The sequence below is a fragment of the Phoca vitulina genome, unplaced genomic scaffold (assembly GCF_004348235.1).
Source record: "Phoca vitulina isolate PV1807 unplaced genomic scaffold, GSC_HSeal_1.0 scaffold10, whole genome shotgun sequence".
Classification (NCBI taxonomy): Eukaryota; Metazoa; Chordata; class Mammalia; order Carnivora; family Phocidae; genus Phoca; species Phoca vitulina.
In genome coordinates this window covers 7854459-7867954 of record NW_022589713.1, presented here as the reverse complement: position 1 = coordinate 7867954, position 13496 = coordinate 7854459, and the positions used below count along the sequence as shown (strand labels likewise).

The following is a 13496-nucleotide window of genomic DNA, read 5'->3' as shown; positions in this document are numbered from 1 at the left end:
TATGGTTGAATAAAATTCCATTGTATGGATACACCACATTTATTTACCTGTTTATCAGCTGATGGATATTTGGGTTGTTTTCACTTTTCAGCTGTTATGAACCATGTTATTATGAACATTTGTGTACAAGTTTTTGTGTCGATAGAGGTTGTCAATTCTCTTGGGCATAAACCTAGAAGTGTAATTGCTGGGCTATAGGTAACTATGTATTTAACTTTTCAAGGAATTGCCAGACTGCTTCTCGAAGTGGCTACACCATATTATCTTCCAGTTTCTCTACATCCTTGCCAACATTTTTTAGTATTATCCATCCTTTTGATTAGAGCTATCAGAGTGGGTATGAAACGGTATCCCATCGTGACTATGATTTATATTTCCCCACCAGCTAACATGTAACTCTTTTAAGCATTGCAGTGCAGGGGAAGATGCAGAAATACTTCATACATTGAAAAAATAACATGATTTCCTCCATAAACCTGCTTTAGAACTTACTTCTTCTATTGATTCCGAGTTATCATCATCAGAGAAAATATCCATATTGGAAAGAAATGTTCTTAGATCGCACCCACAAAACTCACACTGGGGTGATATTTCCTCCTCTTCTTCCTTCAGAGAAGGGAAAACAGAAATGAATCGGTGCCCACAAGGAGGCCCAGAGCCTCTGGGAGCAGTAGGATCCAGGGCTCTGGGCAGGGCCAGCAAACGTCCAGTAGGGGAGCAAGGGGTGGTGGGGGATGTGCCAACCTGTCAGAATCCCTGGGGGCTGAAATAGTTGGTGGGGAACTTGCAGGGGGCTGAGATCCTATACGAGAAGGCACCAAGCCAGCAAGATCTGTATATTCCAGTAATGAGACATTATTTCTATTCAAGGGCTGGGGAGGCCTGAAGAGGCAGGGGTGGTGTTTTTAGGGCCTCTGTCTGGTTCACCAGAGCGCAGCTGAGCCCATCAAGAGCTTGTGGGTCCTTAGGATGCCTCCTCAGTGAAGAAAGAAAGTTGCACAAATGACTTTACTGTTGACATCAGAGTCCCTTGTGGGGGAGGGGGATTACAGTGTGTGACTAGATGCAGGAGACAAAGGATAACACACACGAGCCCCAGGTTGGGGCTCTGAATTCTCCTGTCTGTGTGGTGACGGTAATTCAGAAGGGGTGTGGGAGGCCAGGGGAAGCAACAGGAGACTTGGAGTTAGGGGCTCAAGGGTTGAGGCACTATGGCCATGTGAGTGGCCTGAGGTCACCACTGTGACTGCAGGGGCTCCTGGGCAGGCAAGCAGCCAAGTCTCAGCATAGGCCTCCAGGAAAAACCCACCTCGTGCGTGACTCATGTGTGACTCGCAGGTCATGAACACTACCAGGCCAGCTGTATCTGCCATTCTCTGGGACCGGCAAAATGGCCACCGTGGGGCCAAAGGGTGGCTGAAGTGGCCAGTGCAGCCAGGCCTTCACCACTCTGGAGTGATGGCCACTATCTTGAGGCTACTGAAACTACCCAATAGGGGCGCCTGGGTGGCTCAGTTGTTAAGCATCTGCCTTCGGCTCAGGTCATGATCCCAGGGTCCTGGGATCGAGCCCCGCATCGGGCTCCCTGCTCAGCAGGGAGCCTGCTTCTCCCTCTCCCACTCCCCCTGCTTGTGTTCCCTCTCTCGCTCTGTCTCTCTCTGTCAAATAAATAAAATCTTAAAAAAAAAAAAAAAGAAACTACCTGATAATCAGTACTGCACATGGCTGAAAGCGGAACCATGGGTCGGGGGGGCGGGTAAAGACCTGCCCTGGAGAGATGGTGGTGAAACATCTAGTTTGCCTCCCAGGTGACAGGACAAAAAGAGAGTGTGGTGAGGCCAGGCCATTTCCCTACCAGGGTCTTGGTAATTAGCTCCTCAGCCCACAGTCCCTTCACCCCTTCACCTGCAGGGGAAGCAAGGCGGGGATGCTTCCGAAGACCATGAGCGGGGCCGGAATCTGCACCCGAAGAGGGTGCAGCTGGAGAGGAGAGTAGGCAGGCCAGCTACAGCTGCCCCTGTCAAAGCCCCGTGTAAGCGGGCCTGAAAGAGCTGCCCAAGATCTGGGGGCCAGCGCAGGGACAACTCCCGTGGAAGAAAGGCCACCAGGCTTTCCTCATGTTCAGGACCATCTCTGGGTGTCAGCAGAAGAAAACTCCAGACACTTCCTTGGGTACAAGCTTTTGTGGTTCAGAAAGAGGAAGGAGCTATGTTTGAATAAAGAATTTCAGCCTGCAGAGTCTAAAGGGTGACCCTAAAGTTTAGAAAAACCAGGACAAATACGAGCAGCAAACACTGACTGATGTTACCTTACGTGGCATATTTAGACTTGTATAGTTTAATGCACTGCCCGAGGCGGCCCTGAGCAGCACGGGAGTGCGCCCACCCAGCATCCGCAGCAGCCCCGCACACACACCTGCCGCAGGCCGCCTCCCACGGCTGCTGGCTCTTGTTTCCAGGGAGTAAGCCTGTACCTTTAGCGTACCCCGAAGGAAATAATGAAGGGGGTTCCAATCAGTGTGCAGCTCTCTCGACATGGCCAGGCCATCTGAGTATGGAAATAATCCTACCACCAATCAGTCCCTCACAGCTCTGGTACAGCGGGACGGTGTGCGGTCCTGTTGGAATTAGGAGGGCGGCTCTTCCCTTGCCCATCAGGCAGAGGCATTAATCGGTCACTTAAGATGATCAAGTATGGGGGCGCCTGGGTGGCTCAGTTGGTTAAGCGACTGCCTTCGGCTCAGGTCATGATCCTGGAGTCCCAGGATCGAGTCCCGCATCGGGCTCCCTGCTCGGCGGGGGGTCTGCTTCTCCCTCTGACCCTCCTCCCTCTCATGCTCTCTGTCTCTCATTCTCTCTCTCAAATAAACAAATAAAATCTTTAAAAAAAAAAAAAAAAAAAAGATGATCAAGTATGGCAACATTCACCTTTGTTTCCAGGCCTTGTGGCCACTGTCATGGGATGAATCGTGTCCCCTGAAAAGATATATTGAAGTCCCAACCCCTGGTACCTGGGAATGGGGCCTTATGTAGAAGTGGGGTCTTTGCAGATGTCATCAAGTGAGGATGAGGTGATCAGATTATAATCCAACATGACTGGTGTCCTTGGAGAAGAGGGACACTGGGACACAGACCCACAGAGAATGCCAGGACAGCTGAGGCGGACATAGGAGTGGAGCCGGCACAAGCCAAGGAAGGCCAGGGTTCGATGGCCCCGCCGGAAGCAAGGAAGAGGCAAGGAAAGATGCTCCCCTAGAGGCTGGACTGGCTGACACATTGACTTTGAACTTCCAGCCTTTGGAACCGTGAGACAACAAGTTGCTGTGGTTTTAGGCCGCCCGCTGGGCAGTACTTTGTTCTAGCAGCCCCAGCAGAGAGACAGAGCCACCCTAAGCGCTGTTCCAGGGAAAAGAGCTCTTCGCCTGTTTTTGTTTTTTAAAGTATGTTCACGTCTTCTGTGCAAATCATCGTGTGGCTTATTACATCATTCATTAATAAGCAAAATTTCAAAATTTTAAAATAATATGAATTAAAATCACCTTGAAGTTAATGCCTAAATTGGAACTCTCTTGTTTGAATGTCAGAATGGACGGTGGCCCGATGCTAGGCAATGTTCTCAGAGAAGGCTCAAACAGGGTTATGAAGTCTTCTTTAAACTACGTTTTTAGAAAGAGAGAGAATTGAAGTTTGAATAAATGATATTTACCATGAACACTGTGTACTATTGGACTGATAAACATTTCTTACCTCCAGCTCACATAAAATACTCAGTCTTCGCTCTTTTGGATTAATTACCCATTTTTCTGAAGAGAAAAGCATCAATAAAGTTTAAAACCTTCGTAACAGGGTCTTCTACTTTCTCGGCACCTACTACCCATCTCAAACACACACACACACACACACACACACAGAGTTACAATGCCCTGAAACCTTTTCACCACCTCCTCACATAGATTCTTAGGGGAGGGCTTTTCGAGAGGGGGTGGGCACTGTCCCCGTTAAAGCTGGTTTCCCAATGGCAGTTTGCCTTCGTGGGCAAAGGGAAGGTCTCCAAACATCCATTTACCTCTTAACTTAGAAGCCAGATTTTCATGGTCAGTTTCTTTAATTACAGAGGATGCTTTCTTCCCTGTAAAATGAGTGTACATTCGTCATCAATCCTGACAAAGTAGGAAGGAAGTTTAATGTAAAAGAAAATATGCCCTTTGGAAAAACAAATACGCTTATTTGTGTTTGTTTTACCTTTTACTTTTTTTTTGCCTTTTCCAAATAACTTTTTATCGACAGTGGGGAACAGAGGAAAGACACCACTGATGGATCACATTTAAAAATGTTTCCCTGTTCCTTTCTGGTCCTAGACTACTACAGAGACACACACTGTACTTGATTATAAACATGGTTTGCGGGCTCTTTTGTTTTCTGCTTTTTTAAAGTACTACTTTGTCTATCTATGTCTGTTATTCTGTAAAAGACTTTTCAGGTCAAAGGGTGCTGGGGGTTCTCCTTTAAGACACTGAACTCAACCATGAGGATTATTCCCTCCCCAGATTCCACGGCAGTACTGGAAATGGGGAAGGTGACCATCAGCAACTTCGAATAAATGTCTGGAAGATTTAAATGGATAGAATTGGAACAATGAAAACCAACCAGATCAACGTACAATGGGACAGAGGTAAGGGGAGGGAGCTGGCCCATTTGCTCACAGAGCCGGGGCCAGCAAGGACTGCTGTTGGAGAAAGAAGTGGGCTTCAGAAAATGATGCACTTCCTATGTGAAGTATCTGAAAAAAATTTTAAATATGTTTTAGGCATTTTGTCCAACAGAAATACCAGCACAGGTATAAAAAAATGAATGCACCAAGATTTTTATTAAGGCATTTAGTTGTTAAGGGGAAGAGCTCAAAACATCAAACCAAACCAACCCAACTCTGAAATATCTAGCAATCAGTTTTATTACATAACCCACAATAACTGTATAAAAGGGAATACTGTGCTGTTGTTTCAATGAATTAGATCAATCTTTCATGACATGGAAAGATGTCCATGATGCACTGCTAAGTAAAAAAGCTCAAGAAGAGATAAAGTTGCCATTACTCAGAGGAAATGTTAATTGTTTTGTAGACTTTCAACGTACAAACTATTAGAATTAATAAGGAATTTCACCAAGGGGCGGGGTCAGATACAAGATTAATATATAGAAATCAATAATTTTCCTATGCATTGACAAAAATTAGAAAATATAACAGGAAAAAGGTGTCCAATTGTTACATCAGTACAAGACTATAAAATACCTAGGAATAAACTAGGAAGAGCTGCATGAATCCTTTATGGGGGAAAAAAACCCCACGAAACTATGGAAGAAGATCTGAAAGAAATGGAGAGGCACACGTAGGCTCACTAGGTTCCTGCTTGGTTCACACTGAGCAGCCATCAGATGAGGTGGCTCTAACACCTTCCTTGGTAGCCTAGGTAAGCAAACCAAGATCTGTTCCAGTCAATTCCTGTAAATGCCTCAAGGTTAAGAACAGCCAACCGGGAACAGCCAACTAGGCTTCCCAAATAACTCAAGCCCGTAAGCTAGCCAATCAAAAAATTTCCTTGTTCTGCTCCGGTGTCTTCTCTGTAAGAACCTCTCCCCTCGCTCTTGTCTGGGGAGTGCTCCTAACTATCTCCTGTTGGGCACTGCTCTGTTTCAATCCATGTTTGCTCAAACTCAGAAATCTGAAAACGCCTCAGTTCGTCTTTTAACACTGCTAAGCCAGGGCAACAAATCAACTTGTCACATTCCATTGAAAAATCCCATCAGAGTTACATTGACTGTGCAGATTAATTTGGGAATTATTAACATCTTTTTAGTATTTGGTCCATTTTTATGTTAGATTGTGTCACTCTTCTGTGCTAACTCTCTATCGTCTTTCCACTTCATTCCCACTGAAAAAGATCTGGTCCTCAATTGTGCCTTTGACCCTCTCCCCTCAGATTCTCCTCCCACTTACTTGGCTGCAGCCACACCAACTGCCCCCTTGTTCTAGGAGGAGGCACGCGCTAGTCCGAGTGCCTGGAATCATCTTTCCCCAGGGATCATCCTGGCTCAGTCTCTCGCATCCTTGAGGTCTTTGCTCAAGAATTTTAGCTTCTCAGTGAAGATTTCCCTCAGCACCCCATGTAACCTTGCACCCTTCCCACCCAACATCTCCTGTCCTTTCCTCTGCTTTTTCTCCTTAGCACGTCTATAGCCTAATGTACTACATATTTGCTTATTTTTGTGTATAATCTATTTCACCACTCCCCACACCTTCCACACTTTAATACCAGATCACTGAGACAGGGGTTTTGTTTTGTTTTGTTTTTTTTCATTGCCATTTCCCTAAAACAGGGTTTGGACTATGATGGGTGCTTGGCATGTGGTAGGTGCTCAATAAGCATCTGATGTTTAAGTGACATAATATAAAACAGAAAAGTTCAAAGGAAGGGCTATTCATAATTCCTTATACTGAGATAAATTAAAATTTTTACTTTTATATTACATATTTCTTAATGGTTGGCATTTAGAAACAGCATGCATGTTACTTCTTAATAAAAAAGTGAAGATATGTATCAAAACATAAAGGCAGATTATTTCTTGATGTGAACATAAACGTTGGCATTTATCACAGGTTAGGTGCCAAAGAGTTTAAAGATTTCATCTCATTTTGATCTTCCTAACAATTCTGTGATGGAAGTATTATTCTTATTACCAGCACATGAAGAGCCTGAGACTCTGTGGGGCAAAGGTCAGTTTGTGTTGGGCTGGGATTCAAACCTGGCTCTCCCGCCACCTCCAGCCACGCTCTTTCCAGTGTGCAAGCCTATCGCCCAGCAAAAGCTAAGAAATCAAACTACTCACTCCTCTGCCTTTTGCCAGACAATTCTTGAAGCCAGCTTTCTTCTGTTTGTACTGATGTTGGGATTCCTGGATACAAAGTGTGATACATAGTCCTGAAGTTTAGACAAAGAGTTAGTTTTGAGTATACCTATATAGTTGTTAGCAGTTCTTCCAAATATAGCACATTTTAACAAATAATGCACGTACATAGAAGATTCTGGTTTCTATTTTCTTTGAAATATTTTCTTCCATTCTTATGTCTCAGTAAAGTCAGGCAGTGTGTTTTCATCATAGGGAAAGTACTCCTAAGTCCCCGAGGCTCCCAATGCCGCATTCCCCCGCCCCGGGGAATAAAGCACTACCACTGTATCTGGGCATGTGTGTTGGCGGTGGCGGTGATGGTGTGTGTGTTTAAGCATTTACTTGAATTTAAATGAGACATTTTGTTCATTTTATTTATTTAAGTAATTTCTACATCCAACATGGGGCTCGAACTCACGACTCTGAGATCAAGAGTCCTATGCTCCTCCAACTGAGCCAGCCAGGTGCCCCAATTAAATAGCTTAAAAATAATCCAAAAAAATTTTTAGGAGGTTTGAAGTTAAATGCATTGTAATCAAACAATTTGTATTCTTTCTACAAGTAGTTCAGTTACTTGAGTTATCACTGACATGATAGGAAGGCAGAAATTTATTGATTTTTACTAGTTAAAATGACTGTTACCAGTAACAAGTAAATAATATCTATTGCCTCAAGTTCCTTTGCCTCTTTGAATTTCAGTTTTTTGTAATAATTTGCTGGATCTTCTAAAATTATCAAATCTTTTCAAATAATTGAGTCAATTTTAGGTTGTCACTTTTTTTTCCCCCCATCATTCTTAGTTCTCTTATGTCTCTACCTTCCTTTTTGGATGCTTGGTTCCTTGGCATGTTGCATCAGTGGGGTGTTATAATTCTGAAATGACTGTGTCTTGTAGTAAGTGATGAATAACTCTGCCAAAGCCACCTGTGCAAGTCTCTGGGGGAGTCCTGTTTATGTCACCTCCCAGAGAAACAAGTTATAGGGACCAAGGGTCTATTAAAGAGCAATCCCTACACAACATTTAATGTTTGGATTTTTTTCCCCAATTCAATGGTTAGCAAAATCAATACATTATTCATCAAGGTCTCTTTGCCTTCCTTAAACCAACCCCAAAGATTGTTTCTGAAATTCTGTGTAAAGATGGCAGGTGACTGAGGGATAACAAAATTAACATTTACTGAGAACTTACTATGTAGTAGTACTTTCACAGTAGTTGCCTTACTCACATTATTTCATTCATATTAACAAAAACTAATCAAGGCATGTATTAATAGTCCCTTTCTCCAGGCAAGGAAACTGAGGCTCTAGGGAACTTCTGAAACATTGCATGGGGCAGATGGAGATGGGGTCCGGACCTGTTTGGCTTCAAAACCTGTGTTTCTCCACATTCATCTGCCATCTACAGCTGGCCCCATTTTCAACCAGAATAGTAATGGGGCAATTCAAAATAGAAGGTGAGCCAGGATTGGTTGCATTTTTATGACTTTTTAAGAACGGATTTCCTTAAAAACACAGTCTCACCAACTTCACCAGAGAATGCTTAGAAATATAAAAGAAGCATCTTCTGAGGGAGATTTATGAGGAGAAATTAAGAGTTTGATCAAGTAAAGAGATGTTCCCATATATTAGGAAGTTCAGGTCAAGATGGCAGTTGAGCACCCAATTCCCTTCCTTTCCAAGATTTTACTGCAATAACAAATACAAACAAACAAATACAAAAATAGCCCTTTAAAATAAGAAAGGTGTCATCAGTAGACAAGTAATATTGAAGTCCTTAAAGAATGAAAATAAATGGCTTTCATTTGATGGAAAACCAGAGTGGAGAACACCACAGCTCCAGACAAAAGAGGTAAGTCAAATTCTTCTGGGAAGTTCCTAGCTCAGACTCAACCAAGTGCAGCGAGGAGGGAGCTGGGGACTGCCATTGGCGGAGTTAAAGAAGTCAACTCAAAGCAACTGGGCAGGCAGGCAGGCCCCCTTCTTCTCCCCTGACACAGGGCAGTTGTTTTTATTTCCAGATGAAGCCCACAGAACTGCTTCCTACAAAGAGTGGGCAGCCTCTCTGGGGAGGCTTTAGGTCTGAAAGAGAAGCAGAGCACAGTATGAGGTTCCAGAGGACCTGCCCAATAGACCTGGATGAGAAAGGAGGAAGGGACATTCCATCCAGAAATGAAATGCATGAAGAACTCCAACCACAGAGTGACGTGTCCTTATCTAGTAATAGTGGAGCATCCAGCTTGCCTGCTTCCTGCAGACACTCCACAAGAGGCTGGCTCTGATATCCCCCCATCCACCCACATAGGACTCACAGCCAACCTTCCAGGCAAGCCCCGTGAGGAACTACTCAGCTACAGAACGACGCCATTTTGGCCACCTACCTGGCCATTCATTTATAAATACAAATCGATAACCAAGGATTACCAGTCACCTAAGGGCAATCAATAGTATGGAAGAGAAGCACCAAGATAACCAGAACTAACCCTGAAAAAAAAGAACTTTGGTATAAGAGTACTCTCAAAAGAGAGTTAAAAGCAACCACTATTTGAAAAGCAAAAGAGAACAAGATCTGGCTCCTTGAAATGACAAAAATGAATACGAAAATAAAAATTTTTGCTCAAGGGCTGCATATTATCATATAAACACCCCAAATCTTGAAGATATCCAAGAGGCCCAACAGCTATCTAGTAGGAGTCCTAAAGGAAAGGACAGAGACAAATGAAGGAAGTACTCACGTATCATCACTAGTGTCTGAGAATCAGAACGATTAGCAATACTGGGTACTAGAAGGCAAAGACGCAATGTCTTCAGAGCTCTGAGGAAAAGGGTTTTAAATGTATTCTTCTATGCCAGGTTATACTATTAATTAAGTATGAGGGTCAAATGAAGAAATCTTCAGACAGGCAAGAACTCAGAAGTCTGACTACTCATGAGATCTGCATGAGAGAATTACCTGAGGAGTTTCTCCAGCCAAGAGAAAAGGAATAGAAGAAAGCAAGTAATATAGGAATCAAGAAAGTGTGACCACTGCACCCAACTCAGGAAAACTGAAGACAATTAAAAACAACTGAGAGTTGAAAAGTTCTCCCTTTTAGGAGCCAAGTTTTACTGACAAAGGATTTGGGTTTTTTTTTTTTTGTTTTTTTTTTTTTTTTGTGCACGAATCCAATCACATTATTGGGTTCTTAGCATGAAATTATATTGTTGATTGGTTTTCAATTTTTAGAATTAACCTGTACTGAGTTAATTATGATTATAAAACATAATATGAACATAACAAACCTTGGCAGAGTAAAATGACTTTATATGAATATATATTACACATTAATATAGTTTGTTATAAAATGTATATAATTTGTTGTTAATTGGAGGAGGAAGGGGTGAGAGGATAGTGTGTTAACTTCTCATAATAAGAGTTAATAGGTAGTCACTAAAGTTGATAAATTTGATAGTAGAGGCTTAAATGCCTTAAAGTCCTAAAGGCTAGAAAAACTAAAAATAACATAATTACCAAAAATGAAGAGGAGGGAAATAGTATGAGTTATATTCCTCATCTTTCATGGGTGGGAAGCCCATAATTATGTCAAAAATGGATAAATCAGGGAATGAAAATATGCTATTTAAAATTATATTGGAGGGGCACCTCATTGGCCAAAGTCAGTAGAGCCTGCAACTCTTGATCTCGAGGTTGTGAGTTCAAGCCCCACGTTGGGTGAAGAGATTACTTAAAAATAAAATCTTTAAAAAAATAAAAATAAAATTATATTAGAAACAAACCGTTAATAATATGTTAACTGATGAGTGGGAGTGTGGGGATGAAGAAGGGCATGGAGATTTTTTATTTTATACCTTTGTATACTTCAATATTTTAACCATGTACACATTATTTTTTTCTTAAAAAGTTGAATTAAAAGGATAAATAAAAATATAAAAATGGGACAGAACAATCCTCCTGATGCTTAGGAATTTAAAAGTTGCTTGTAAAAGCAAAGCTTAGGTGAACAGTAGTTCAAGATTGTGGACTCAGGTTTGGTGTGAGATTTCAGGGAAGATTTATAAAGATGTTCCAAAAGGTATTTCTCTGGTGTCTTCCTGTGCTTGAAGGCTAATAGCAATAACAACAATAAGAAAAAGAGAGAGAGAAAAAAAGACCATAATTTCCAGTCTCCTTCACAGAAGGTGTCTATAATCATGGTCTCATTTAGCCAATAGAGACCTATGTCCTAAACGTTCAGAGCCCTTGCTATTGCCCACCTGGCAGGGTGTTATCATTTCATGTTATATTAAGAGGACATGCCATCTCTGCAGGTAGATGGACAGGTACCTGCTCTCTATCTCCAAAGTGTCTAACAGTATGATTTTTTAAAAAAACCTTTTTGAATAAATTAGTTGTAAGTGCTCTGGATTATTTTACTCTATTTCCAGACATGTTTATTCAAGAGGTAAACATCATAAGCTTCCAAAAATAATATGAAAACAAAACATTTCTTACCTATCTAAATTCATTCCAGACAAGTCTTTCCTAAATGTCTGAAATATTTTAGGAAAACCTGTTGAATGAAACATTTAAAAATTTAGCCACTCCTTCTAAATCAGTGGTTCTCAAAAGAACAATTTCTGCTCCCCGCCCCCCCCCTCCTGCCACGAGACCTTTGGCAACGTCTAAAGACATTTTTGATTATCGTAGAGTGGGGGCTAATGGCATAGTCCCCGCTAGAGGCTAGGGATGCTACAAAACATCTATAATGCACAGGACAGCCCCCTCCCACCCTCTGCCCAACAAAGAAGGTTCCTAACAGAAATGTCAATACTGGGAGGTTGAGAATCCTACTCTAAATAACTGTTCTGCGTCTCTTTTTAAAGGAAGTGACTAAAGTGGTTTTAGCACAGGAACTTAAACACAAAAATGAGTTTTTCGCAGGATTGTCTTAGTAGCACAACACTGAAGGCACTAGTCTTCCAGGAGCGTGTGTGTGTGTGCGTGCGTGAAAGAGAGAGAGGAGAATGGGGGTGGGGAGAGAGAACACAATCACGGCGTGAATGCACACAGGAGTACTACAAATGCGCTCCGTATGGCACTACCCAAGCTTCCAGTTTCACCAAGCGTTTCAACGATGTCCGAAATTGTGAGCCATCACAAAGGCTCAGCCAAGATTTCAATGCCTTTGACAGAAGGGCCGGAGGTAGACTGGGTTGCGTGTGGAGTGGAGCATGTATTTAGAAACCAGACGCGCGAAGAGACCAAGGCTCTGGAGTCGCGGGACCAGCGGCCCCTAGGGCCCGGGAAGCCCTAGAGGAAGGGGCGGGCAGGGGCTGTACTTTTCTGGGAGGACGTGCTCCACTGTGAGCTCCAGCTCGGGGTCTCGCTCCACGACGGGCTCGACGTCTGGCTGAGCGGCGGGGTCGGGCTCAGGCTGGGGCTGACGATGCTGGCTAAGCGGGGAAGGAAGGGCTCTGAATTTTCGCCATTGCTGTCACCGACGTCCACAACGTTCCAGAAGTACTCATCGCTGAACGTCCCATGGACCTCCATCGTCTTCTCCTCCGCGTCGCGGGCCTCCTCCTCCTCTTCCTCCTCCTCCATCACCTCTTCCTCCTCCACCTCCTCCTCCATCTCTACCAACACCTCCTCTTCCTCCTCCTCCTCTTCCTCCTGCCTGTCCTCCTCCTCCTCGGGCTTTCTGAAGCTGCGACGCGAGGACAAGTTGGCCATGGCTGGCGGGGAGCGGGGGGTAGGCCGCGAGCGCACTGGCCGGCGCGGCCGCCGTTCCAGGCCTGGGAGCATGCGCGCTATTGTGCGTCTGTCTCCCCGGGCAACGGCCCGCCGCGCGCCTCCAAGCCCCTGGGATTTAAAGCGGCAGGACCGCGGTGCGGGGAGAGGAGCGGCGGGGCAGAGAGCTGCTCAGGAGCTTTCTCACCTGCTTTCCCCTGGCAGCCTGTGGCGAGCTGACCTCCCTTTCCTCTCAGCTCCTTTGAAGCGTGTTTGTTTGAGTGGGGTAGGGAGAGCCACTACTAGTGACACGGTGAGGCCGCTTGGTATTGTTGATGCTGGACTTGTTTTTGAGTAGACACCTGCTGGAACTTACCATAAAACTTTATTACAAAAACAGGCGCTGGCCTTTGGGTCGCAGTTTGCTGATTTGATTTTTTAATCGATTTGATCTCGATTAATGAGATTTTGGGTGCCCCTTAAATTTTGTGCCCGAGATGGGTGCTTCGCTCTAGACCCAGTCATGCTTGTTGCAAGGCTTGAGGCATCTGGCTACTCTAAGTACCACCTGTGTCTTTCCGGGGGGCTTTGTTTTCAGTTCATTGTATTTTTTTTTTTAAATATCTGTATACACACAAGGAGGTAGACAATACAGGTAAGGGACATCCGTTTACTTACCACCCAGACTGGAATATTCATCTTCACTCTAGAGTTCAGCTTCCTTTTAAAGGCCTCTTAAGTCTGAGAAATGTTCCTGGTGGGAGTTGTGTTTTTGCTGTTTGACTTCACCTCTAAGGTAAAGGAAGCAAACTGAGATTCTCCGTGGCTGAGGACATCTGGGTGTT

General features: G+C 43.8%; 1 protein-coding gene across 1 annotated transcript in view; it reads right to left on the bottom strand.

Moving 5' to 3' along the window:
* Window positions 1-12695, bottom strand: part of ERICH6 (glutamate rich 6) — a 31176-nt gene extending 18481 nt beyond the window's left edge. Inside the window, exons 1-7 of the mRNA XM_032408454.1 lie at window positions 12261-12695; window positions 11434-11491; window positions 6885-6976; window positions 4066-4128; window positions 3747-3802; window positions 3539-3655; window positions 493-606 (exon numbers count right to left, since the gene is read on the bottom strand). Of these exons, the coding sequence (XP_032264345.1) occupies window positions 493-606; window positions 3539-3655; window positions 3747-3802; window positions 4066-4128; window positions 6885-6976; window positions 11434-11491; window positions 12261-12654 (894 nt within the window). The 5' untranslated portion in view covers window positions 12655-12695. The remainder of the gene's footprint in view (window positions 1-492; window positions 607-3538; window positions 3656-3746; window positions 3803-4065; window positions 4129-6884; window positions 6977-11433; window positions 11492-12260) is intronic.
* Between the last annotated feature and the right edge of the window lie 801 nt (window positions 12696-13496).